Source organism: Macaca nemestrina, chromosome 11 (genome assembly GCF_043159975.1).
Source record: "Macaca nemestrina isolate mMacNem1 chromosome 11, mMacNem.hap1, whole genome shotgun sequence".
Lineage (NCBI taxonomy): Eukaryota > Metazoa > Chordata > Mammalia > Primates > Cercopithecidae > Macaca > Macaca nemestrina.
In genome coordinates, this window is record NC_092135.1 from 50479399 (window position 1) to 50507331 (window position 27933).

Consider the following 27933-nt stretch of genomic DNA (forward strand, 5'->3'; position numbering starts at 1 on the left):
TGTTCTCTAAATTTCAAAAGGCAGAGGACAAAGAAACTTGGTTCTTTTCTCAAACTTGGTTCCCCCCTGAAGATAATAGTCCTCTGACGGGGTTGGCAAGAGTGAAAATGTGACTTTCATTTCTAAAAATGATGCCCTCTCCTTAGTGAGCAGACTTACAAGCTTTTGCTGAAAGCTTTAAATTTACCATAAGAGTTTTCTTTCTTGTAAGTGTGTTACAGTAAACTGTGGTGATATAGACATAATAGCCAACCATCTCTCATTCCCTTGTGTTAATCTTGTGGAGATTTATGAATATCATAAACTTCAGTTCTCTCCCAATTCTGTTTCTAAATAAACTGTTACTGATTATAGTAGTCAGTTCTTTCCCAATTCTGTTTCGACATAAATTTGTTGGTTTCTGCTTATAGTAGTATGTCTGTTGAAAACATGTTCTGTGAACTTCTGGAGGGTATTATATTCCCCCCTGCCTTTTTTTTTTTTTTTTTTTTTTTTCTCATTTTTGATGCCTCCTCCATTGATTTAAAAATATTAATTGTATGACATGATTAGAGGTGGTGGGCAGGAAATTAAGTTCTACCAGAAGCAGCTATGGACTCTTAACTCTGAGTCTTAATGGTTATAGATTGGTTACAGATTTTGTGACAAGCAAGTTCCTACGTTGCTATTGTGAACAGTTTCAGTAAAGACCTTGCATGTAACAATATTACCTGAAACCTAGCAAGACAATTAAATTTGTTATACTTTGGAAAAGTAGACTCTCATCATGAAGATTGTATGCTCTAAATGCAGGCCTGTTTTCTTCTGTGTTAATATTTAATTGCCAATTAGTTTCCCATTTTTAACATGTCTTTTTCCCCCCCTTTTTCTTTCTTTGATTGGAATCTAGCAACTACATGCGATTATAGCAGCATCTGTCTCTATAAAGTCGTCCCAGAAACTCAAGAAAATTCTGGAGGCAAGTGCAGTTTTTCTTGTAGGTATGAAGGGCTACTTCAGCTGTGTTCAGTGCCTGATGTGCTGAACTGATGGGCTTCTGTTTTCACCTTCTCTTTTGCAGATCATCTTAGCCCTTGGAAACTACATGAATAGCAGTAAAAGAGGAGCAGTTTATGGATTTAAACTTCAGAGTTTAGATCTGGTGAGTGGACTAAAAGAAATCTGAGAGCTGTCTGAAGGACAGATGGCTGGCAGAGATGAAGTTAGGGTGGTGCGGGATGTTTTGATGAATATTTTCAATTGGTACTAATTTTCTGGAACACCATTTGACAGAGAGCACATAGAACCTGTAATTACTCATACCCTTTGACTCAGTATTTCCATTTCTAGGAATCTTTTCTCAAGTGTCTGAATTTTGAATGCTGTATTTTATTTATAATTGCAAATTAACAATCTAAAGGTCTATGGGAATGATTAAATGTGCTGTAACGCTAGTTAATATAGTGAACTATTATTCTTCCACCATTAACATACTGATAAAGAGTGTTCCAAGAAAGGTTTGTGTTTAGAAAAGAAAGCAGGGTATGCTTTGCATGTACAGTTGAATTTCAGCTAAGTAAACTATGTGGGGAGAAAGACAATGGAAGTAGGTTAAAATATTAGCAGAGGTTGGATGGAATCAGGGAATTTTTTCAAACTGTTTTTGTAAGTACTTTTCTATATTTTCTTAAATTTTTTTGTTGTTGTTGCATGCAAGGTGCTCTAATTTTCAGAGTCACCTAACTAATGTGAACAGGTCTAGAGAAAATCCCCCATGGACTCCCTCCAGGCTGTGCAGGCCTAACATGATTGCCACATGAGAAGGCTGGGCAGTGGGTTGAGTCCCCAGACCAGGGAGCTAGTTATTTAATAAGGAGTGTCCCGTCAGTCACAGTGCTGGCCTCCAGCAGATCGTGATCAGTTAAGCATGTCTGTTTCAGGTCTTCACAGGCTAGGAAATAAGGGAGGGGCTAAGCTAAATGTAAAAACTGGAGCATAGGAGCCCTGCTGTGTAGGAGGCACCTGTACGCACCTGCTGGCTCTACATCCCCATTTCTCCTCCAGCTCTTCACTTCGAAGAGCACTAAAATTAGAGCCATCCTTCTTTTAAGGCAAGGAAGGTGGGATAGTAGATGCAGGGCTGGGAGAGTTCATGTAAGTCCAGTAATCAGTGTCTCCCTTATCCATGGGGGCTGTGATCCAAGACCCCAGTGGATGCCTGAAACCTCAGATAGTACTGAATCCTATATACACACTGTTTTTTTCCTAGAGATGCATATCTGTTATAAAGTTGAATTTATAAATTAGGCACAGTGAGAGATTCATAGTAACTGAAAAATAAAATAGGCCAGGCATGGTGGCTCACACCTGTAATCCCAGCACTTTGGGAGGCTGAGGCAGGCGGACCACCTGAAGTCAGGAGAGCATCCTGGCCAACATGGCGAAACCCTGTCTCTACTAAAAGTACAAAAATTAGCTGGGCTAATTTTTGGTAGCGGGCACCTGTAATCCCAGCTACTCAGGGGGCAGGATCGCTTGAACTCAGGTGAGACTCCATCTCAAAAAAAAAAAAAAAAAAAAAAACAAAAAAAAAAAACACGTTACTTGAACACAAGCACTGCAATAGGCGGCAGTTGACCTGATAACCCAGATGGCTACTAAGTGACTAATGGCAGGTAATGTTTACAGCATGGATCCACTTGGCAAAAGGGTGATTCTAGGTCTAGGAGGGATGGGAATGGCATGTGTGAGGTTTTATCATGCTGCTCAGAGTGGTGCACAATTCAAATCTGATGAATTGTTTACTTCTGGAATTTTCCACTTAATATTTTTGGATACCTGAAACCTGCAGGTTTCCTGAAACTATGGGAAGTAAACCTGTGGGTAAAGAGGAACTACTGTAGAGGAAAGCTGTGAACCATTCTCAGGTGCTTAGAGTCATCCCTATAGTTAAGCATGTGCCCTGGTTGGAAAGTTCTCGAGCCAGTTAAGCATCAGTGGACTGGTTCACTAAGGAACAAATGGAATCCTGACCCTCCTCTGGGAATGCTCCAGCCTGTTGGGCGACTGTTACTCAGTTAATGACTCTGGGTGGGAAATCAACATCTGAGGGGTAGCTCTCCCGTTACCCTTTACTCTTGTACCTAACCCATGTTCCCTTTTGTTTTCAGCTCTTAGATACAAAGTCAACAGACAGAAAGCAAACACTGTTGCACTATATATCCAATGTGGTGAAAGAAAAATATCACCAAGTGTCCCTGTTTTATAATGAGCTTCATTATGTGGAAAAAGCTGCTGCAGGTACTTGATTTCAGCTATTACCGTTTGTCTTGGGTATTAATGTCTTTAATTGTGGTGGAGCCATTTCCTGCTTAAACACTTTTCAGAACCCATTTAAAAAGCCAAGGCTAAGAAGTCAGCCACTCTGAGCTGGAACACATCGGCTGTGGTGGTGTCCACCCCTGAGAGCAGAAGAGAACGTGGGCGTAAAGGTGATCTCTGTGTCCTTTCTGTAAGATACAGGCCGCTGAGCGTCATGTCCCTTCCCTCTTTTATTCACTGCCCGTTTTATTCTGCTGCTGTTGTATGAAATGTGAGAATAAGAATCTGAAAATCATCACCCAACAAACACTTTTAATTTGGTTTTGTGCCATTCTACTTGCTCAAGTGTGGTAGTTGTAAACATTTGGCCTTTGCCTGGACACTAGTGAAATTATCAGCACTTCTTGGTTGCTACTTTGCTAAGACAGGTATACATTTTCTCATTTAAATCATCTGTGACTCTAAGATAGCTGGGATGTACAAGGTAATAGTATCTCCATTGTTATAGGTAAGGAAATTGAGATTTTTCGACGTTAAATGTCTTGCCCAAAGTCACATGAGTAGAAAGTGATAGAAACAGGACTAGAAACCTGGTCTTACTTTTCATGAAGTGTATCACCCAGTGTACCATGTTCTCTGAAAAGCATATTAGAAAAAGGAATGATACGCAGATTGACCTTACAGTAGGTTACAGGCTGTGATTCTCAAATTATGATATTGAACCATAAGCAGCCAGTGTTTATTGTAAATTCAGATTCCTATGGGGTACCTCAGGCATATGAAATTTTTGAGGGTGAGGCCTTCTCTAATTCAGCTAGGGTAAATGGCTGCTGCTTCTGTGTTCTCACTAAAGAGCACTCTGTTCCACCCTCTCGTACAAGATTTCTCATACTGTATTACAACAATTTGCATGTCCATTGCAATCTGTGCACTTTTTTTTTTTTTTAGACAGGGTCTTGCTCTGTTGCCTAGGCCACAGTGCAGTAAAATGATCACAGCTCACTGCAGTCTTGACCTCCCAGGCTGAAACGATCCTCCTATCTCAGCCTTCTGAGGAGCTTGGACCACAGGCACACACCACTATGCCCAGCTAATTTTTAAAATTTTTGTAGAGATGGGGTCTCCCTATGTCGCCTAGGCTGGTCTTGAATTCCTAGGCTCAAGTGATCCTCTCGCCTCAGCCTCCCAAAGTGCTGGGAGTACAGGTGTGAGTTACCATGCCTGGCCAATCTGTGCACTTCTTAAGGGTATATCAGGTTTTATTTATCTATTTCTCTCAGCCCCTGAAAATTGGATGTTGGAAATAAATGAATGAACAAGTGAACAAATGAATGAATGAGATGATGCACTGTTACGGGAATAAATGCTGCAGACGCTGTGGTGGAGACTGAGAGGCAGATGGAGATGACTCTCTGACTATGAAGAACTATATGATGCAGGCTGGATAGACCTAGAACGAGCTTGGGCTCATTTAGACAGCAGGCAGAATTTCTGTTCTTACCAAGTGATTTTCTTCCTTTCAAGTTTCCCTTTGCCTAAATTAGTTCTTACACCTCACAATTCTAATTAAGAAAAATGTTAAAAAGCTATTATAATTTGTATCTGACCAGTGGGTACTAGTTCATTTTGTTTGGTCCAAATGGTGTCATTTGAAAAACATCAATGAGGAAAATGGGAGACTGGGTTGCTCCTTGGCAGAACTGTTCTTTCTGTTTGCTCTCTGGTGCCCAGGTTGCCCCACACAGATTCTCTATGCCTTCACTCATGTATTCACTCACTCCTTCATTTATCCAGTGAACACCTTTGAGTGCCCCCCATGTACTTGGCACTATCATAAGTGTTAGAGAATCAAGGATAAGACAGTGTGAGTCTACTGAGGGAAAAACCTACTGCACTTTTTTAGTAGGTTGGTGCAAAAGCAATTGTGATTTTGGACTGTGAGTTATCAATCATTATAACTAGGCTCAAACACATCCTATGGCCGGGCGCGGTGGCTCATGTAATCCTAGCACTTTGGGAGGCTGAGGCAGGTGGATCACTTGAGGTCAGGAGTTTGAGACCAGCCTGGCCAACAAGGCAAAACGCTGTCTCTACTAAAAATACAAAAATTAGCTGGGCATGGTGGCACACGCCTGTAATCCCAGCTACTTGGGAGGCTGAGGCAGGAGAACTGCTTGAACCCGGGAGGCAGAGGTTGCAGTGAGCCGAGACTACACCACTTGAAAAGAGCGAGACTCTGTCTCAAAAACAAACAAAACACATCTTTATTAATCGAAATAGGAACCATTAATATCAACACATTTTTGCCAATGAGAAATGTTTGTTTAAAATCCATGCTTCTAGATTCAACAACTCTTGGAAAGCATTTTCTGCATCCTGCTGGTTGTGGAAGCATTTTCCCTGCAAAAAGTTGTCGAGATGCTTGAAAAAGTGGTAGTCGGTTGGCAAGAGGTCAGGTGAATATGGCGGATGAGGCAAAGCTTTGTAGCCCAATTTTTTCAACTTTTCAAGCGTTGGTTGTGCAGTGTGTGGTTGGGTGTTGTCATGGAGAAGTGGGCCCTTTCTGTTGACCAATGCTGGCTACAGGCGTTGCTGTTTGGGGTACATCTCATTGATTTGCTGGCCATACTTCTCAGATATAATGGGTTTCGCTGAGATTCAGAAAGCTGTAGTGGATCAGACCGGCAGCAGACCACCAAACGGTGACCATGACCTTTTTTTGGTGCAAGTTTGGCTTTGGGAAGTGCTTTGAAGCTGCTTCTTGGTCCAACCACTGAGCTCGTCATTGCTGATTCTCATATAAAATCGATTTTTGGTTGCATGTCATAATCCAATTGAGAAATGGTTTGTTGCATAGAAGTGGAGAAGATGACACTTCAACGATTTTTTAAAAAATTTTCTCTCAGCTCATAAGGCACCCACTTACTGAGCTTTTTCACCTTTCAAATTTGCTTTAAAAGACTGTAGAATGGTTGATGTTGAGTTCTTCAGCAACTTCCTCTATGGTTCCAAGAGGATCAGCTTCGATGATTGCTCTCAGTTGGTCGTTGTCAACTTCTGATGGCCAGCCACCAAGCTCTTCATCTTCAAGGCTCGCGTGTCCTTTGCAAAACTTCTTGAACCATCAAATGCATTGCCAAATGCATTTGTTGATGTTGCGAGTTGTCTCCAGTGCTTTACAACCCATTCTGAACTCAAATAAGAAAATCGCTTGAATTTGCTTTTTGTCTAACGTCATTTCTGTAGTCTAAAATAAATATAAAAAGCAAGTAATACATCATTAGCAAAAAAAGTGAGAAATGTGCATTAAAATGATGTATAACATAACCACATTTAAGAATGTATTCCAGTATCAAACAGCGTATTTCAGCAAATACTGCAGTTACTTTTGCACCAATAATTTGTCCACGTGCAGAGCTGAGTCAGGCAAGGAGGCCCAGAGCTGGGACCCGGCATCCCACAGAAGCTGCTCAGGAGGTTCTGGGGGAGTGCCTGCCCTGGGAGGGGCCACACTGCAGACAGAAAGGTTCACACTTATCCTTTCTGAATAGGGAGAGGTTGTTAAAGAAGCTGTGCAAGGCTGCTTTGGGTCCTAGTAATCAATACAACCTATGGTCAACAGACAAAAGGCTGCCCCCTGCTTGAGAGTCAGAGAAATGCAAAGAGAGTTTATAGGCTAGACAGTGGCTCATGTCTATAATCCCAACACTCATGTCAGGGTAGGAGTTTGAAGGTGCAGTGAGCTTTGATGGAACCACTTAGGTGCAGTGAGCTTTGATGGAACTACTGCACTCCAGCCTGGATGACATTGTGAGAACTTGTCTCTAAAACACACAAAACCTTAGGCTTGCTGCAGATAAGGACCGCTGAGCCTACGGGCCCACTGACAGGCTATTTCTTGTAAGAGAAATGGAAGAGTTTTGTGCAAGTGTGGGATTTAGAGTCCTCAGTTGTTACCTGAACTCCTCTGCCACCTACTAGCAGTGTGACCAAGGGCAGGCCACGGAACCCATTTATGCTGCTTTTGCTCATTGGCAAAATGACCTAATGATGCAAAAGAACTAGTGAATGCAAAGAATGTAATGTAGTGCTTATAATGCTTCTTTGTATTAAAAGATCTCTGTGCCAAAAGCTGGAAACTAGGTTTAGGGCCCTTGGGTAAGCCTAAGAATCTCCTGAGAACTTGGCCCAGCAGCCAGACTCACTGTGGTTGTGACTTTCCCCGTTGAGTTTCACTGGGATGTTCTTTCTCTGCTTCAGTCTCCCTTGAGAATGTTTTGCTGGATGTCAAGGAGCTCCAGAGGGGAATGGACTTGACCAAGAGAGAGTACACCATGCATGACCACAACACACTGCTGAAGGAGTTCATCCTCAACAATGAGGGGAAGCTGAAGAAGCTGCAGGATGATGCCAAGATTGCACAGGCAAGTATCGGTGCCCCCGAAACCTGTGAAGAGGCTGCATCCATTAAAGCTGCCTGTGGTGCAGGCCCTGGATTTAGGGAGAAATGTTCCATTTCCCTCGGTTTGTGGAGGGTAGATTTCTTGTGTAGCTATTGATTATTACAGGGGGACCATTCCCAGGGTTATTCTTGGAAGGGCCCCATCCTCATTGTCCTTTTCTAATTTGGGGCTCTCTACCCTGTCCCCCCATCTCCCCTTTCACTTCAACACCCACTCCATTGTTCAACCCACACGCATCAGGCCTGTGCTCGGCAAAGCAGTGTTCCCTGTGTATTGGGTTTCTGTAGATCTTGTCCTCAGAAATCTTACACTATGCTGGGGGTTGCTGATAGGCAGGCCTGCAAAACAGAATGAACAGTACATCATCAGAGGAGGTAGAGGCAAAGTTGGGGGATGGGGACTCAGAAAGCAGATTCAGTGGAAGGGCCTCCGGTTTGTGGCAGTCTTATATCATAGAAGAGTTCAGGCAGAGACTGAGTGTCCCCTGTGTGAGGCTGTCATAGGGAGTGTTGAAGCAAGGGAGTGGGATTTAGGATCAGAGTGACTAAGATCCCTTTTGACCTTGTTGGTTTTAAGGGGTTCTGCCACGGCCTTTGGAAACTCTTGAAAGAAAGGTTTCCGTGTTTTGTATGTGGGGTGTGTGCATGCATGTGTGTAGAAGTGGCAGGAGGTCCTGCAGATGAATTCCTGTGCCCCACTATTGCATTCCTTGGATTGCCTCTGCTGAGGCATTTGGAGGAAACTACAGAGGTGTTAGGCAATCTTGGGAGGTAAGGGAGGTGCAGCAACGCGAGGCCATGGGAGCCTGCCTCGTGGCGGCTGCTTTGCGTCAGCGTTCCCCTCAGAGCATCCAGTTCAAATGCCGAACGAAATTCAAGAAAAATTTGCTTCTTCACAGGATGCCTTTGATGATGTTGTGAAGTATTTTGGAGAAAACCCCAAGACAACACCACCCTCTGTCTTCTTTCCCGTCTTCGTCCGGTTTGTGAAAGCATACAAGGTATATGTTAAGGCCCTCCTTGCCCTTATTTCTCAAGCAAGTGCCCTCCTTAAGATGTGTCTGAGTCCCAGCTCTCTGCAGAGACCTCCCAGTTCCTGTGGACAGCAGATCTGGGTGGCCTTCACGAGATAGCAGTCCCTGGCTCTGTGGAAGCTGAGGAACATTATGGTCCCTTTCTCCACCTAGCCAGTCCTCTGCCTCAGCCAGAAAACAAAGCTCTTGGCAGCCCCCTTGGGGCAAGAGAGATGCTCCCAGACCACTGCTGCCCCATTGACTGTTCACCTAGGCAGGCAAGGTGAAGGACTTGAAAATCCAGGCCTCTTGTGGAATTGTTTAATGGGTAGAAGTGAGCTGTGGCCTGTGGCGAAGGTGTATGATATAGCAGAGGTTAAAGAGAGCCTGCTTGTGTTAGTCCTAGCACGGGGCTTAGGACCTCTTAGACCAGCATTTCTCTAGTGTGGACTGAAGGATGGTGTTTTTAAGGATGGGCACTCTGTTTCTTGGTGTGGATCAGTAAGTGGCCCTTCCTTTAAATGGGAGGCCCTCTTGGACATAATCCAGGGCTGTGGTCTTGAAAAAGCCTATGACTCAAAGAGGCATGTATCAGAAGAATTTCTCCACTTGAGAAATTACAAGGAGGTTGTTAGAAGATTTTAGCTGACCTTGGAAACACCTCAATCTATATCCTTCAGGCTTGTCTGCATGTAGCACTGATAACATTGGTGGAGGTAGGAGGAATGTTTATTGCAGAGGGGAGGAGGGATGTGGCAGGGTTCTCTACACTTTTGAGAAAAGTCCCATTGGAAATAGGGGGACACTTCTCTAACACCACTAGGGGCTGCTGGCTCTGGAAAATCATTATCGGGCCTTTTATTAAAGTCAAAATATTTTTAGTCCATCTTCCCTCAGCATGACTTAATGTAGCAGTAGAGATACAAGCTGCTGGTAGAGGGAACATGTCTGTGGCAGTCAGGGTGAACAGAAACACGGCACAAACTCCATGTGCCAGACTCTGAGAACTTGCACGTGACGAGAAAGCTGCAGGCCACCAACTGTTGCTGTCTGCAGTGCTTGGTAGCCCAAGCCCACTGGCTGGCTGTGCTTATGTGCTGCAGAGATAGCCTGTGCTGTGCCATTTTTTCTCACAAAAACATGTAAGTCTAAGGTCAAAAGAGAAAATATATTTTAAAATTGGCTAAGACAGGTTGGGAAGTGGCTGGGTTTTTTCTCAAAGCCTGAGGCATCAGCAGGGATATAGGTGGAGCAGAGGAAACTTTGTAGGGACTTTGTAGGCAGAGGCTGGGGTTTTAGGACATCATCTCTCATATAGACCAAAATGAAAATAAAAGCAATGGAGACCCAAATGTAAACTTTATTACTGATAACAGCTGGGCTGGAAAATGTGGTGTCTGTGACCTACTTCAGCTGCAAATTAGGTAGGTGACCTATCCATCAGTTCACAGCTTGACAACCAGAGGTCTCTTCAGGGAGGCCAGCTTCAGAAGAAAGACTGCCCAAGAGGGCTGAGCTGAGGTGAGCCTATTCACTTTCTTCTAGATTCATCGGACTAGTCACACTGCCTCCCTTGGGAAGGAGTGAGGCATGGGAGAGTCCAAGAGTGTCACTCTGGTGAGGCCATGAAAAGAAATGAGGGTTTTCCCCTAAAAAATAGGCAGAAAGCAGAAGAATCTTAGATCCTGCTATCAGAGGAGCTCTAGGTAGGCAGACTGTCTCTGAAAGGAAAACAAAATCACTGAGCACAGCTGCCAGGATGGTAGGTGTCCACCAGTGTGTGGGACAGAGACTAAGAGGAAGAAGTTCAAACAGGGAGAGGATCATCAGGAAAGGGCTTCTGGATGAATCTCAGCTCCCAGCTTTTAAAGAGATGTGACAGATAGCGTAGCCCAGAAGCAGAGCTAAATACAGGCATGAAGTGTAGATCTTCTCAACCTTCCATTTATTCTAATTCTCAACTCACTAAGGATGCCTGAAGAATGACTTTTAAAAATCTTGGCTGCTATCATTCCCATTAACATGATCTTTCTGGTTCTTCTGATTTATCCAGCAAGCAGAAGAGGAAAACGAGCTTAGGAAAAAGCAGGAACAAGCTCTCATGGAAAAACTCCTGGAGCAAGAAGCTCTGATGGAGCAGCAGGATCCAAAGGTAAGAAATGCCACGCTCATGAGACAGGTCTGCGAGGAGAGGCTGAGAGGGCTCTTTAGAGCAAGCCATAGGAAGGACCAGCAAGCTAGGTGTGCCCAGGATCCTCATCACTTCCTTCTGGTGCCTGGACACTTGGCAAATGGAAATATGGTCATTACTTTGTTCCATAACCACTGGAATGAGGCTAAGAGCATGTTTGTGTAGCATATCCAGGCTTATAGACATCTGGAACTTAGTTGGATATACAGAGAAGCCACATCAGATGACCCAGTGATGGAAGGGCTTAGAGCATAAAGGCTGGCAGTGCATACAGTTTTCTTCATTGTGATCCCTGGTAACACAATTGACGTCTGTAGTCATTACCAGTTGTCTCTTGTTGCCGCCAGGTGAAGTTTTGTGTGTTCGTTAGTGAAAGTTCCTGTTTCCTTCCCAGAAACTTGAGTTTTCTGCATTTGAGCAGAATGTGGGAAGTGTGTGTTTTTGGCCGAAACTGCTTATTAGTAACATAATGCTCAGGCACAATTTTGGATTTTCACAAACTCCTAATGGGTGCTGGCCTCACTAATCTCTGCCCTTCTTTCTTCTCAGTCTCCTTCTCATAAATCAAAGAGGCAGCAGCAAGAGTTAATTGCAGAATTAAGAAGACGACAAGTTAAAGATAACAGACATGTATATGAGGGAAAAGATGGTGCCATTGAAGATATTATCACAGGTAAAAGATACTTCTTCACTGTGGCTCGTGGAGATCCCACTGGCCTTACCTAGACTGGGATGCATGCAGATTTTGCAGCTGCTTTTGTCCAGGGTTGTCAAGTTCATTAGTTGACTTTATTCACACCCAGAGTGATGCAGAGAGGGTCTGAAGTCTATTAACAGCAGCATGTATACTGCCCCAATACTCTGCATTGGAACCCTGCAGGTTTCAGCAGAGCTCCTTGATTTAAAGAATTTCCATTGTTATTGATATGTCATAATGCTCCATTTTTTTTTCCCTCGTGGCCACACCTAGCCACCTGCCTGATTAATAAACACTGTGAACAAGACCCATTCAGCAATGTACTAATCATAGTCCATGGATGCTCTTTAAAAGCCTCTTTACTCATTCAAAGTAACTGAAGTCAGTAGGTACTTTAATTTGGATGAGCCAACAGGCTTCCAGCCCAGGGTTGGGAACTAGTTTTATCAGCCAAGAATTGTGTGTTAACCCAGCCTGGTTCTTGTCTGATTAAATTAGCTTAATGCTATCTCCTCAAACCAATTCTCCCAGATTTCTGTACTTCCTTTTACAGATCAGAATAATAACTTGGGCACTAGTAGCAGAGGCCACAAGTGACTTTTCTTTCATGTCTGTTGCACATGAATGTTGCTTGTAAGCTTCCAGATGCTTATAGCTTTTTATAATGGGACAGTCCAATAATATGTAGAAGTACTGAAAATAGTATGATGAGGTCCCATATATCCCTCATCCACTTCAAAAATTATGAACTCATGGCCAGTCTTGTTACACGTACACTCTACCTACCCCCATATCCAACCCTTGACAACCAAGACATAGAATTTCCTTTGGAAATATTTCAATATGTATCTTCAAAAGGACTCTTATAAAAACAAAAACATACTTTACACCGTTATCACATCTAACCAAGAATCCCTTAATATCAGATATCTGATACTAAGTTCACATTTCCCCAACTGTCCTGATTTTTAAAAATAGAATTCCTAGACTCTTGATGTCTCATTTCTTTTTATTTATTTTTTTTGAGATGGAGTCTCGCCCTGTCGCCCAGGCTGGAGTGCAGTGGCGCTATCTCGGCTCACTGCAAGCTCCACCTCCTGGGTTCACGCCATTCTCCTGCCTCAGCCTCCCAAGTAGCTGGGACTACAGGCGCCCGCCACCACGCCCGGCTAATTTTTTTTGTACTTTTAGTAGAGACAGGGTTTCACCATGTTAGCCAGGAAGGTCTCAATCTCCTGACCTTGTGATCTGCCCACCTTGGCCACCCAAAGTGCTAGGATTACAGGTGTGAGCCACCGCGCCCGGCCTGTCTCATTTCTTGTTATAGTTTAGTGAACATTGTACATTGGGATCTTAAATGGTGAAAACCACGAATTTTTTTCTCAACAGCTCAAACCCAGGGAAATTAAATACATAGGTTCAGTGATTAGGTAGATTAGACAGATTAAAAAGGAAGTCAACAATGAATTCCCTGCCAGATTAAAGCAGTGTAGGTCTTAAGTGGATAGTAAGTGGCTGATGAAAATGCCATTCTCTACACATGGCACACACACTCTGCACGTGTGCCTGTTGGTATTTCAGTGTACCTAATGCAGGGGCTTGTAGATGCCCCCCAGATAAAACCTTCATTGTAGCACCTCTCCTTGCCTCCTCCATGCTGGGCGAGAAACTCCACTCTAAGCAAGACCAGGAATAGACTTCCTTCCTAGGTAAGCACTTTTTGGTCTCAGTGCTATAAAATGAACTTGTAGTCAAGGAAGCATCCAGCCTTGCTCATTAAGAACTTGGAGTTCCTGGCTGGGTGCAGTGGCCCATGCCTGTAATCCTAAGTACTTTGGGAGGGTGAGGCAGGTGGATCACTTGAGGTCAGGACTTCAAAACCAGCCTGGCCACATGATGAAACCCCATCACTACTAAAAATTCAAAAATCTTAGCCAGGCATGGTGTCTGGTGCCTGTAATCCCAGCTACTTGGGAGACCGAGACAGGAGAACTGCTTGAACCCGGGAGGTGGAGGTTGCAGTGAGCCGAGGTCGCGCCACTTCACTCCAGCCTGGGCCACAGAGCGAGACTCTGTCTTAAAAAAACAAAGCAAAACAAAAAAAACAAAGAACTTGGAGTTCCTTTTTCATTAGAATGTCCTCCATCCCAATTACATCTGGCTTTATAAAATGAATGTAATGTACGTTTTCTATTTGCTTGATCTAAGTCATTAATCTACTAGAAGAGGGGAATGAATATCTGTTTATAGGGCGGTTTTTATCCTCCTTGGAGCATTTTTCATTTTCTGACTCACCCCAAAGCCCCAGATAAACTCCTTTGTACCTTTATGAACTAACTTGAGTATACATTGCCTTCCCCGTTTCCTGCCCATCTCCCCCAAACCCCATCCCCCATCCCCAGGTATGATTAACAGTGCACTAACCATGTACTAATGCAATAGATCTTGGCTTTTTATTCTCTTCTGTTTGTGTTGTCTGGCTGTCATTTTCAATGCAGTGCTGAAGACTGTGCCCTTTACTGCTCGCACCGCCAAGCGTGGCTCTCGGTTTTTCTGCGAACCTGCTCTCACTGAGGAATACCATTACTAAACTATCACTCTTTCTCACCTGATGCTCTTAAAAGGTTGCTACAGGTTTTTTGATCTCTTATGTCCCCCTCTGTGTGTCTGTCAGGGCCCACCAACATGCTAGCATGGAATTGCCATCTCCATCATGTTATATTGTGTGTTCTCATGCTGCATGGTTTTGCATTTCAATCATTATTGCTCACTCACTGCCACTTTCAATACATGTATGTATTCACATTGCTGTAACAGTCTGGGTGTGTTTGACAGTTGAATTCATAGAATTGTTCACAGAAATTTTCAGAAAAATAGAGCAAAAATACTAAGAGCACTTCTTTGAGAATCAGGATTGGTACCAAGTAGATTGCTTCTAAGATTTTTGAGCTAATGTCTTTCAACACAATATAGTAGCCATTAATAACAATAACTGCTATTCCTAACATGTATTAAGAACTTACTGTGTTCAGGTTGGATGCAGTGGCACACACCTGTAATCCCAGTACTTTGAGAGGCTGAGGCAAAAGGATCACTTGAGCCCAGGAGTTTGAGACCAGCCTGGATAACAAAGTAAAACCCCATCTTTACAAAAAACACAAAAATTAGCTGGGCGTGGTGGTGCACACTTGTAATCCCAGCTACCCGGGAGGCTGAGGTGGGAGCACTGCTTGAGCCCAGGAGGTGGAGGTTGTAGTGAGTGGAGATCCCGCCACTGTACTCCAGCCTCGGCAACAGAGTGAGACCCTGTCTAAAACAAAACAGAAACCCACAAAACGTACTGTTCTAGTAGGTTTACAGATATTAACCTAGCCCTTTTATCCCGTACCCCATTAATATGATTTGATAGCATAATCACCTGCCATATGAAAGTGCTCAGGAATGCAAAGTGCTCTAAAGTACAAAATGACTTGCAGAAGGAACTGTGAACAATGCACAGCTGCAGATTGGGCCTTTCTTTTAACTCTCTTATACGTCCACAGTGTGATGGAACTCGTAATACGAGCTTAACACAGGGAGCCCTTTTGACCTAGCTTGTATATGTAGATATAGGCAATTCATAGCTTTATGACACCCTACCTTAGTAGGCCACCTCTATTCCTTCTGAATGTCATGCCCATGTTCAACTATCAGTAATTCCATGTTGGAGCAAAGCTGTGAGGCAGGACATGAATACAAAGGCTTCGGCGCTCCCACTGTCTTATCTCATTCACACATCTTCACTGTTCCATGTCAAACCCAGGCTATACTTTCTGTGATCAGATCATATCTTGACCTGCTGCTTTAGTCAGGATGGTGGCACCAGAAATATTAACAGCAAATATCATTGGAAAATGCCACTGTTTTTAAGCTGGGTTGGGGGGGAAATGATCAAACTTTTCAAAGTAACTTCCTGGGCTTAGTTCTTGATGCCTAATAAGAAACGAACTTCTCTTCAGTGTCTAGTTGATTAGAAAAGAGACAAGGGAAGCACATACTCTTAATTGGACATAGCCATTGACTCCTGTGCTGAGATTGACATGGAATTGGGTGTTTATTTTGTGGCATAACTATTCTATGAATTGCACTTATGTATGTTCTTCTCTCTCTGATAGCAAAGGACATAGAGTGTCATTGCCTGCTCTGCAGTGTACTTACCCACCAGTGCTTATTAACAGGCTAGAAAACTTGTCATCTGCTTGGCTGATGTTTGTATCAGTTTTGCTGCTGGACTATATCTTTCTGGAGCCAATCTTCAAAGCAGCTTGGAACCGGGTGGTCAGAGAGCTGGGTGGGAAGATGCACTCGTCCTTCCCTTATTTGATCTAACACTTCTTGTAGTAATGGCCTTCCATTCTCTTCCTCTGTTGGCTAACATGCCTGGGAATGTTGAGCACTAAGTTGAGTTGCTTTCCATTTTCATCCCATTTTTTCTTAACCATCATTTTGTGTTTTTGTTTTTTTTCTGTTTAGCCTTAAAGAAGAATAATATCACTAAATTTCCAAATGTTCACTCGAGGGTAAGGATTTCTTCTAGCACACCGGTGGTGGAGGATACACAGAGCTGGCAAGCATCACTTTTTACTTAGCTTCCTCCTCTCTCTGTATGCAGATCAATGGTTTCAATCTATGGCTGAGGGTAATACTGGTGAGAATCTGACCAGGGAGTTTTTGTACCTCACATTCCAATGATGCAGGGATTGAGCCTCTCTATTGGACTCTTTCTCAGCCTGCTTTTAACTTCTCAAGTGTGATGGCTTGGGCAAGGGTATTTGCTGATTATTGTATTTGCTTTGAGTGCTGGGCTGTCCTTCCTTTACCCCCGTCTTGGCCTTTGAGTTACTCAGTTAAACCCATTTTGATCTGAAGCGACTGAAAGCAGGTCCTGGCCAGGGAATATGAACTAAAGCCTTTGAAGGATTAAGATCTTTAGAACAATTGCTCGGTTGAAGAACCACAGAGCTGCATATGAGGCAAAAGTGTAATTCTGGCCTTCCATTGCCAGTGTGGGATAGGAAGCAGAGGCTTGAGAGGACTGGGGTATGTAAAACTATTTTTTCCTTAAATTTAAGAGTAGAGGCTGGGCACGGTGGCTCACACCTGTAATCTGTAATCCCAGCACTTTGGGAGGCCAAGGCAGGCAAATCACTTGAGTTCAAGATCACCCTAGGCAATGAAGTGAAACCCCCGTCTCTACAAAAAAAAAATACAAAAGTTAGTCAGGCATGCTGGCAAATGCCTGTAGCCCAGCTACGCGGGAGGCTGAGGTGGGCAGATCGCTTGAGCTCAGGAAGTGGATGCTGCAGTGAGTAGATATCCACCACTATACTCCAGCCTGGGTGACAAAGACTGTCCTCCCCGCACAACCCCCCAGGAAAGAGTAGGGCAGGGTCACACAAATTCCCATGAGTCAGGGAGCCAGGAAGGTAACAGGCCTGGTAGGAACTGTGCTGAACCTAGAGCACAGATCTTAGCTCCAGCTTCTTTTTGCTGTGTAGGAATTGGGGCCCGGTTTTGCCAGATCTTCCAATTTTTCAAAATACAGAAACCCAGGTCTTTATGTTAATCACCAATTTAAACATCAGGAAACTGTATTTTAAAATGTGAGGGGGGGGCACAGTGGAGCAAACATTCTGTGGGTCAAATGTGGTCCATCAGCTCCACTTTCAACTTGTTGAGTAGATAAAGGGATACAAAAGATTCAATTTGGTTTAATTCTGTTATTTGTTTGTATTTCCCTTTCTAAAGATACCATGTATTCTAGCAGAAGTCAACAATACTAAGTTAATGAAAGGGAAGTAAATACTAATTAAACAAAACAAGAGGAAAAGTATAAAGCCTGCTTTACTTTTTGCACTATGCCCTGACTTCATCAAAGGGAGGCTGCATAGCCTAGCCTGCCGGCTAGGTTACCTGACTTACTCAAGAAAGCTTGCCTTCATACTGAGTCCTTGCATAAAATTCCTCTGCTCATCCCTTCATGCCGACAGAGCAATGCCTATTTGGACTGGTATGCGGTGATTGATTCATTCATTTAACAAGGATTTTCTTATGCAGGAGGGCCCAGACAACTTCTCCTTGCTGACATAACATAAAAAATATTGGGTGGTAGAGCTCTGTAGTCCCTGCTTCTCAGGAGGCTGAGGTGGGAGAATCACTTGAGACTAGTTCAAGTCTGGCCTAGACCATGTAACAAGACCCCATTTCTTTAAAAAAAAAAAAAAAAAAATAGGTGGCGGAAAAGGATGTCAGGGAATAGATTATTATGTTGGTTTAGATTTAATGGTTAATTGAACATTATTTTGTTTAAAATTTACAAAATAATAAACTTAGCTAGCTTAATGGAATGAAAATTGAGTCCCTTATCTGCAAAGTGAAAGCCTTTGGGTTCTTGTTACAACTGCAAGGATAAGATGGGACAGGACAGTCTGGTTTATTAATTTTGCAGTGTAAAATTTACTGCAATTACTGTTTATTCATTCAGGCTTCCAGAAACAAAAAAATTAAGCTACAGCTGCTTCTAATTTAAGAAACATTTCAAAATAAGACTTCAGCTAGACTCTGGCCAGTGACAGAAATAATCTGTATTTTTCTCTCAAAGTCCTAGAATCCTACCAGTATTACACCCTATTTTGTTTGATTATAAATATTGAAGGCAAATGTTTGTCTTTGATTCAATGCTCGGTGAGTTTGAAGGGCCCATTAGCTGACTTTTCTACACAAGCTGCTTTGATTGGCTGCCAGCTGGCCTTTGTCTTGCTTAGACACATGCTATTAAAGGTTGCTATTCTCTCACTGGCACTCTCCTCTTTACAGATCTTAGAAACCAACCATACAGACGAGCCGATGCGGTGAGGAGAAGCGTCAGGCGGCGCTTTGATGATCAGAACTTGCGTTCTGTTAATGGTGCCGAAATAACAATGTGAACCGGAGAACGGCCTGCATGAATACAGGGTGTGCGTGAATGAAACTGCCCACATGAACTTTAAGAAAGTGCTACCATTTAACTGCAGCCTTGAACACACAAAAAATATTCTTAAGGGCTCAGATTTAGCAAACACAAAATAATTTTAAAATGAGCTCTCCTTTCAACCCTTGTTAACAAGTGCCTAAAAATGGAAGTACCTGTTCAGATTAATCAAAGCAATAGGATTTGATTTGATTAGGTATCTTTTTACACCAGTATGTTTGTTTTTTTAACCAAAATGTAAATTTCTTATTAAACTCATTACCTGCCATTGTGATTGTCCCATGATGGCCCACCTGGTTTCCTGATGTTGTAAATAACATGAATGCATCTGCTGTGGGTCCTTTGCTGAGATGTCTTTGAAGGAATTTTGTTTTAGCCATATCCATCAACTTTGTATTTTACTTGCAACTTGGAAGAAGGAAAAAGTCACATGATGAGACTCCTTGTGTCTATAACCAGGCCCTGGCAAAGTGCAAACAGGATGCAATTGCAGTGGCACAAAGGTCACTTAACCCTTTGTTTCCAGTTTCACATTCTACTACTTCTGTGCTAGAGAACGATGCTCTGTGAGAAGCATTCACCGGTATGAATGTGGGGATATAATGTATAAGACTTATTTGTAGTACTGTGTTCTTCAGCTAGAGGCAGCTTTTAAATAATGCAAGTGTATTTATTAGCACTAAAATTAACATCTCAGTAATCAGTATTAGCATTTCTGAGGACCATTATTAATTCTGAGAACAGAAATTGGTGCCTTGCAAGGAAGAAGTTTACTAGCTCTATTAATAAGCATTCAAGGTTACATCTGCTAGCAGAGTAGTATTAGGAACCTGGCCTTATTCTCCTCTGACAATCGCAATTTTTTCTTATTTTCTGTAAATTGGAGAAGATACACTTGGCATCGTCTATCAAGGCTAACTTGTTCATGCATTTCCCAGACTACTTATGGGGAATTGCAGTTTAAGTTGCTAAAAAGTACTAACATGGTATTAAGCTTAAATAATATGTAATGGGACTAAATGGCTCACTAAGCCACTGTTATTTTTCCTTCCTCTCTGGCAGGGCACTTGATCCATTCCAAAGTCAAAAACTGGACTGAAGCTAAATTTGTACTTTTCATAATATACATTCTGCTTCTGGCTTATCTTCTTGGTACATCAATATATTAATTGTAAAGTTTATTGTATAGTATTTAACCGCTGAAGTTCCTATTTTATGTTGTGCTTATGTGAACCCCTTGGTGAAGGTCCCTTTTCCTTGGATGTGTAGTTATATGATCTTTTTAAATGTACAGATATTTTGCTATAAAATTGGTGCAGTTTTTTATGGTTTTTACACTTCTCTTTAATTCCCACCTAAGCCTCTGGGTAATATTGTAAATATTGTTTTAAAATGCATCAGCCTATGCTATACAATCTGAATGTTATTTTAACTTATAGTTTTTTTTAATATATATATTTAACTACAAGGACAGTTTAGGGAACAAGTTACCACATTTCACTTTAGTGTACCTATTTACAGAAAGATTAAACTGCCACCTGCAGGCACATTCCCATAAATGTGTACTTTAAAAAGAACATGCCAAGATTTTGTCTTTCTGTGGACTGAACATTCACTTTGATTAAAAATAGCAATTTGACCAAGTTGGACTTCCACTACAAAGCAGCTGTTTTCCAAAGTTCAATGCTGACATATATGTTAAAATAACTGCCTATTTATTCATCTACAAATAGACAACGTTGGCATGTTCTTTTCTGTTTGTCTATTAATGGGCCTGCTTCTTAGCAATATTAGAATGTTTTATAAAAGCAATTCATGTTACTTTTCTGGTCTTTTCATGGCATATGAGCAAATAAACTATTTACACTACTATTCTGTAATATGTCATAATCTTTCAATGGTACAATTTAAGGGGTTTTAGCAATATTATGTAGACTTACCTTCTAGAAACACATATATCTATCTTGCTATTTGAACTCAGAATCCAAATACACTTGGTAAACTTCAGGTAGGATTCCTCCCTATGTGAAATCGTGACCACTTGCTATATAAAACATAGAAAATGGATCTTGGAAATGAAACTACATCTCCAAAATTGTATTATTTATAAACATACAGCTTCTGGGGAAACAGCACCTTTGTTTGGTGAAATGCCATAACCCCCCAGCAGTCCCACCAAATGTTTCAATTAGGATGTTGTACAAATAAAGATAATAGGCTATATATGAACTGCATAGTTAACACTGCACCCAACAACCATACCAGTTGGCAAGGTGCACAAGCAGTTTGGCCCCTATTGCACAAATGGACTGACAGTTGTAAGAAAACTCCCAGTCATCAAAAGTTTATGCATAACATTTCATGTTCTTTTTATGGAAACAAGGAAAATTTTAAATTTTAGAATACCTTTCAAGTGGCTTAAATTTATAGACATATAAATTATAGTCATTTAAGGAAGTATTATAATTTATATAATTAGTGTCACAACCACCACAGCGTACTTTGCATTTGTCACACATAGCTGCTTACAGATTAAAGGCAACAATCTTTATTCCTCACAAGAAGCCTGTGAGATATTTAACACTGTTGTGCATGTTGGGAAACTGACTTGCCCAGGGTGCAATCTAATAATTGCCTATAATAAAGCCTTAGGTCTTTTGTTCCCAATTCAGTGCACCTTCCACTAAACCAGTTATGAAATGTGTTAAAAGCTTTATTTTATGAAAGACAAAAAATTAAGTTCTGCAAATCAGTAAGGATCTCATTTGTTTTACTATCAGACTGGTGCCTAATGGTAAAAGAAAAATCTTTTAATATTCCACAAATTCAGAATGTTTTCAAACTCAACTATAGCAGTAAGTTCAAATGAGGCAGAGAAAGTAACATTCATCTTTTAAAAGGTATTTACCAATGACTTTGAATTAAATACTCACGTTCCCCACTCCCTATCATGTAACACTAAAATTCACTGCAATGCCCAGTGACCATCCTGACTCAACTCTGCTCTCAATAGAATGGGGCTTGATATCCATCACTGACTCTGCTTTGGTTCAACATACTGGAATCATCTCTGTAGAATGAGGTGATCTTACACTGGAAAACAGATACACTTATACTAGCTCCATAATCCACATTTTGTTGTTTGTTAGACAAGGTCTGGCTCTATCACCCAGGATGGAATGCAGTGGTGCAATCCTGGCTCAGGGTAACCTCTGCCTCTCGGGCTCAAGCCATCCTCGCACTTCAGCCTCCCGAGTAGCTGGGACTATAGACACGCACAACCACACCTGGCTAATTTTTGTAGAAACAGGGTTTTGCCATGTTGCCCAGCCTGGTTTCAAACTTCTGAGCTCAAGTGATCTGCCTGCCTCGTCCTCCCCAAGTGTTGGGATTACAGGCACAAGCTGTTGCGCCCAGCCACACATACCTATTTTAATGTTTGATAAAACTCCTCTTAGTCCTAATGTATTTCCTAATTTTTATCAGAAATGTCTCCAAAGATGAATTTATCAGATTTCGTCAAAAGGATGTTTTCCATTTCTTTTTAAACTAATAGCCCATCTGTGCCCAAGAAACAAACATGTACGTGAAAGAAGTGATGGGTTTTTGTTTTTTTTAAGTCTTTTTATCAAGAAAAAGAGGAATTACACTGAGAAAATATAACATGGGCCTCTAGCAACTCTCACAGCATAGAGCTTGCTGCCTGAGTGGTGCTTAAAGGAAAAAACTGACACAAATCCAATTTAGTAAAAGATGCCACTTTTTCTAATAAATTATATTTATTTACAAAAGGTCTAATTTTATATAACTATGAGGTTCTTTTACATCAGAATAATATATAAACAGGTTAAAATCTGGTAATTACAAACACAGAAAATAGAAACCTTGTTCCCTTATTACTCACCTTTCAGAACAAGTCCTTGGCTCAGTTGTAGAGGTGGGGAAGACCAACACCTACCGAAGTTTGCAGGCAGGAGCCCCCCAAAATATTTATAAATAACACATTTAGATACCCTAAGGAACAGTAGTGAAGAATAGCATCAAGGAATGGCTTAGTTTGAATCTGATCTAATTCGCCAGCCACTCAATGTTTTCATTGGCCATGACTAGGGGCAGGGAGGATTAGCCAGTATGAATGTCAACTTTACAAGTAGGGTAATTACCATCAAATTAACAATTACCAATCACTAGCACTGAGATGGCCTTGAACTAGATCCTACTGAGAATCACAGAACAGTTTTGATAGTCTTTATATGGCAAGTTTAAAAAGCAGAGAAGCTATTATACCTAAGTTTCTTAAAATGGAGGGTTAGGGAGAATGTATGGGTAATTAGAGCAAAATCATCTCTCACTTTCCACCTCACCTTAAAGACAGCTCCAAAAAACTGAGCGCCTGACATGTCACCATATTTCAGCCCTATTCAAAAATAGCCCAAAATGATTATTTTCAACTTTAAATTGTATGTTCTCAAGTTTTGGACATGTCTGAAGTAAAAGCTAAGGTACAGTCACAGGACCTTATTTTAGGTGCACTTCAATTATGACCGTGACTTTAGTGGTGGGTTAGTATGGTTTATTGCAATGATGCTTTTATAAGCCCTTTAATACAGATGATGGGTACCATGGATGCCAGATGAATACATATTTCAACTAGTATTTTACATTCATTCCCAAAGTGCCTATTATGTGCCAGGCACTGTCCTATTCCACAAGGATATATAACAGTAAGTGAACCAGACAAATCCCTGCCACTGAGGAACTTACATGACCACCAGTTAAGTCGAAACAATTGGAAGAGTAATGTAAGAATAAAGATGGTAAGAATCATCAGACTGGTATACGCCATTACCAAAAGCACAGAATGAGATTATAAGCCTGTTAGAACACAGTTCCATGAAAGTAAAGACATTATTTTGCTTTCATGTAAAATGAGTGTAACTTTATGTAGAGAATGTAGAATGGTTGAATTAAAATCTACCTAACACTGAGAGAAATATATACCCAAGGGAAAATAAAAAGTCTCAGATTTAAGATAGAAGGCATTAATGTACTTTGCTTCATTTTGTTTAGAAACCGTTTTAAAAGCTGAAGTTTTTTAGTTTTGTAATTTATATTTAAGTTACATAATATACTTAAATATCCCTTTTTTAAGCAAGCATTCATCACTCCTCCCTGGGTACTATTGTGATTACAAATAGTTTTCTCTTACATAGCATCTAAGCTTAAAAAAAAAAAAAATCCAATCTTCATATAAAGGGGTTACTCCCTTCTGGATGCAAAAATGAGTGGCTGCATAGCCAGGACTCAGCTGACTGTAAGACCAGAAGAAAACCGGGAACATTTAGACAAATGTTTTTTAAAGCATATAATCAAATTACATAATTGAATGAAAACTGAATTACACAGTTTGAAACTGAAAACTTTCCAGAAAAATGCACACAGATTTTTATTTTTTAGGAGTTTTTACAGTTTCTTCATCCTACCATTAACTGATTCCCTTACTTTAGGACAATCCTTTTTCATATTATAGTTGTACGAAATGAGGCCCAGTTAAGCAAAAGTCAAAAGATGACAAAGCTGTGACAAATCATTATCAAATTTACTGGGAGGCATAAAATGCACTTTTAAAGTTGGAAAACATCAATAATTTATATGCTGAAGCTACTCTGGCTAATGATAATAAAATGCCAGCTACTATGTTGAAAAAAATGTGGTGGGACCACTGCTTTTATTTAAAAGCATTACATTGTTTTAATTCAGTTAGGAAGAGTGTATACTTCACACTTGATTAGCTAAATTATCTAACTTTTCATACAAATTCAATTTTCCCACAAAGAAATATGAACTGGGAGAAAAAAATATTTAAATTCCGGATATTGAGTAAGTATGATATTAAATGTATACGTGAATTTGATCTAATAGTTCATTAGTATTAATGACACTGAGGGAAGATAAACCCTCAACATTTTCCTAAGAATCTGAGGCTTTAATGAAAAGTATAAATTCCCCTTATCTGAAAATAAACACACTTTCCTGTTTTAACATATTTAACTCTAATAGAACCAATATTCCAAGACGTTTCAGTTTTTACCAAACTGAAGATTTAAAAACTTAACCTATTAGTTTAAAAATATTCACAGAGAACAAAATCTTATCACCTGTACCTTCAGACTGTCAAGTATCTTTCTGGCAACTAAATCCCATTTGATGGGATCCTGAAAGGGAGACAAAGGATCACAGTCACTTAAATTACATCTTTTATGGCAAGGATGTTGCATTTTGAATTGCAATTTGTTTACTACTATGGTTGTTTTTAAGTCAAATAATTTTCATGGGTGAACTACAGGGAAACTTTATATTGTGTTGTAGGGATTTGCGGTTATAGTAAGATTATCTCTGTAAGAAATACAGGAATCTATTTTGAGGACATGCTAAAACACATCAATAGCTTTTTATTTAAATAGAAAAATCAAAACTTTAAAGCTGTACTTTAGAAATCATTCATGGATGTAATTAAAACAATGTTTTTTACATATTCTAAAATTCTTTTGTGAAACATCACTAGTATATATTTGCCAATATCAAATGCATACTTTAAAGATTTGCCACTGACTTCCATGTCAAGTGATTGACATGATTAGCAGTATTAACTCACTACAACGGGACCTCTGAAAATTGAGTCTAGACAATTCCCTGTTGCCAAAGTTGTTATGTGTTTTGGCTCTAATATACAAATAGGAGATTAATCTCAAGCAAGCAATTTGATTACTTCACATTTTCTCCAAGATGAGTCTTCCTATTCAAAGCCTGGTCATATTTCTTAGCAGAAAAATGACTTGGGAGACAAAATGAGAAACAATCCCCTCGCCCACCCCTTCAGCCTTTAAAAAGTAGACATTATATTTAATTCAAACGGGGGCAAAATGGGAAAGACACATTCTGGTCAAGTCCACTTTCAAAACTCACTAGGATAGTTAAGAAAAAAAACTTTTTGTTCTTCTAAATCCCAACTTGAAATAGAATCTCTTCAAGTGTACACATTAAAAGAATAACACAGATAATACCAAAGAATAGGTGCTAAAATTTACTTATTTACTTAAAAAATCTCCTGCACTGAAGGAAAATAGTATAAATTACATTACCAACCTTCAGAAGTTAGCATGTAGAGTATTCTGTCTTCAAACCATTGCCTCTCTAAAATAGTCTGTAAAAAATTCATAGGTGAAAAACAAATCTAGGGACCTCAAATGCACTGATTTATAATATTCTTAAATATTAAAAAAGGAAAGTAAACTAGCTGTGTGGGTAAGATGAAGCAAAATTTCAGGGATTTAGTACCTTTAAAATGATCATACAATTTCTTTAGAGCTGAGCAGTTTAAGTAGAAATAAATACTAGTACACACTAGAAGAGAAGGTTTAATAATTGATAAAAATGTACAAAAATATTCAAATCAGAAATGCTTTAGAATGTGTACCACGAAGTCAATACTTCTCAGTGAGTAGGGAAGGCAAAATACTTCCTCAATAGCGGGGGAAAAAAGCAAGAGAAAGACTGAATTTAGAAAAAAAAGACAACTGTTAAAGAAAATGTTTAAGTCAACTTTTTTTTTTTTTTTAGACAAGGATATTGCAACTATCACTTAAAGTCTGGTGGCACATTCTTTAGTAGGTCCTTAAGGCAATATATTTAAATTAATTTACAATTTGATGTTAAAGTTTTTTTTAAACATCACCTCAAAATAGATGCTCAAAATAATGCCCTCACAATAGCCTTTGTAAAATGTATTCAGATGTTTGATAAAAAATAATGGTGGCTTTATATTACAGTAGTGCTCATTAGCACCACTATAATTAAGGGTCTACCAAGTTTCCAGCAAAACCACCTATTTCTTAGGAGTTTCACCATAAAAGATCACATTGGCTGTAACCAGTTGGGTAGTGCACAAAAAAGCAGTTTTATCAGTTGCTGGTGCTTTTTTTGTACTACTATATTATCAAAAAATTTTTCACTATATCTTCAAAATCCAGCTTCTATAAAGTAAATCGAATCACCTCATGACTTAGATTTAGAACAAAGTAGAGACATCTGCAGTTATCAGTAAATTGCCACCTTTAATCCATCCTACAGTGCCCTGTGAAAGGGTCACAGAAAGACAGTTATGACTGTATGAAAATATGATTCTTGATACAGAATCAAAAGTTATTTTCAATTTCCTTTGCTTTTATAAAGTCCACGATAACAATACTTAAATGCACTTTTTTTTTCCTGTGATATAATTAAAACCCAGTGTTACTTCAGTTGAACTTAAAATAGAGTCCCTGGTCTGAATCAGACTTTAAATCATACTGTAAACATATATTTGGTATAATTTATTGATCATCATCCAGTTGCTCCAAAAGGGTTCTTCTGCGCTTTTCCAATTCCCCTTCACTCAGTTCACTGCCAGAAGTATCCCAATTACCCTGAAAAGACATTGATTACAATTATAGTTGACATCAGTACTCAGAGGTTTAAGGGCTGAGCCTGTGAAAAAAGAATCCAGTATCTATATAAATTCTCTTCCAAAGAAACACATTTCACAGAGTATAAAGACTGTGTGAATATGAAACAGTATTTCCATTTAATGGAAGCCAGGTATTCATTTCCTAGAGAATATATTCCTTGCTAATTTTTTTTTTGGAGACCAAGTCTTGTTCTTGTTACTCAGGCTCATCTCAGCTCACTGCAACCTCTGCCTCACAGTTCAAGCAATTCTCCTGCCTCAGCCTCCCGAGTAGCTGGGATTACAAGCGTCCGCCACCACGCCCAGCTAATTTTTGTATTTTTAGTAGAGACAGGGTTTCACCATGTTGGCCAGGCTGGTCTCAACTCCTGACCTCGTGATCTGCCCACCTCGGCCTCCCAAAGTGCTAGGATTACAGGCATGAGCCACCGCGCCCGGCCTATTCCTTGCTAATTTTGTAGCTTCCCCCTGGTTCCAGAAGTATTATCACAGAAACAGAAGTAGTATGCTTTAAGCATATGAATTCCTGTGCCAAATAAATACACAAGACTTATGAACAGGACAAGATTTAGGCTGAACAAACAAAAACAATACTGCACTATATGTGAGACACAACCTTTGAAAAGTGGATAGTTCACATATTGTCCTCTTTCACTCCAGGGATTTCATTTAACCCACCATAAGCTGCTAAAAAGTACAAAGGAAGCATTCACTCTTCACTTACGATGTGACTCAGACTCACCTGTTTCAGCTCT

General features: G+C 40.5%; 2 protein-coding genes across 26 annotated transcripts in view; one reads left to right on the forward strand and one right to left on the reverse strand.

Moving 5' to 3' along the window:
- Positions 1-20544, forward strand: part of LOC105492660 (formin like 2) — a 311463-nt gene extending 290919 nt beyond the window's left edge. For 2 of the 8 annotated variants that reach the window (XM_011759886.2, XM_011759891.2), the window contains 9 exons: positions 890-958; positions 1061-1141; positions 3150-3279; positions 7561-7724; positions 8662-8763; positions 10829-10927; positions 11516-11639; positions 16176-16269; positions 18519-18654. In XM_011759886.2, coding sequence (XP_011758188.2) covers positions 890-958; positions 1061-1141; positions 3150-3279; positions 7561-7724; positions 8662-8763; positions 10829-10927; positions 11516-11639; positions 16176-16269; position 18519 — 864 coding nt within the window. In that variant the 3' untranslated portion in view covers positions 18520-18654. Of the gene's footprint in view, positions 1-889; positions 959-1060; positions 1142-3149; positions 3280-7560; positions 7725-8661; positions 8764-10828; positions 10928-11515; positions 11640-14161; positions 14288-16175; positions 16270-18518 lie in introns of those variants that run through there. The other 6 variants (XM_011759890.2, XM_011759893.2, XM_011759887.2 and 3 more) reach the window with 4 other exon arrangements.
- The window catches only part of LOC105492655 (pre-mRNA processing factor 40 homolog A), an 84964-nt gene continuing 62572 nt past the window's right edge, over positions 5542-27933 (reverse strand). For all 18 annotated transcript variants that reach the window (XM_024796267.2, XM_071072771.1, XM_071072770.1 and 15 more), the window contains 2 exons: positions 7506-27137; positions 5542-6547 (listed from right to left, as the gene is read on the reverse strand). In XM_024796267.2, coding sequence (XP_024652035.1) covers positions 27045-27137 — 93 coding nt within the window. In that variant the 3' untranslated portion in view covers positions 5542-6547; positions 7506-27044. The remainder of the gene's footprint in view (positions 6548-7505; positions 27138-27933) is intronic.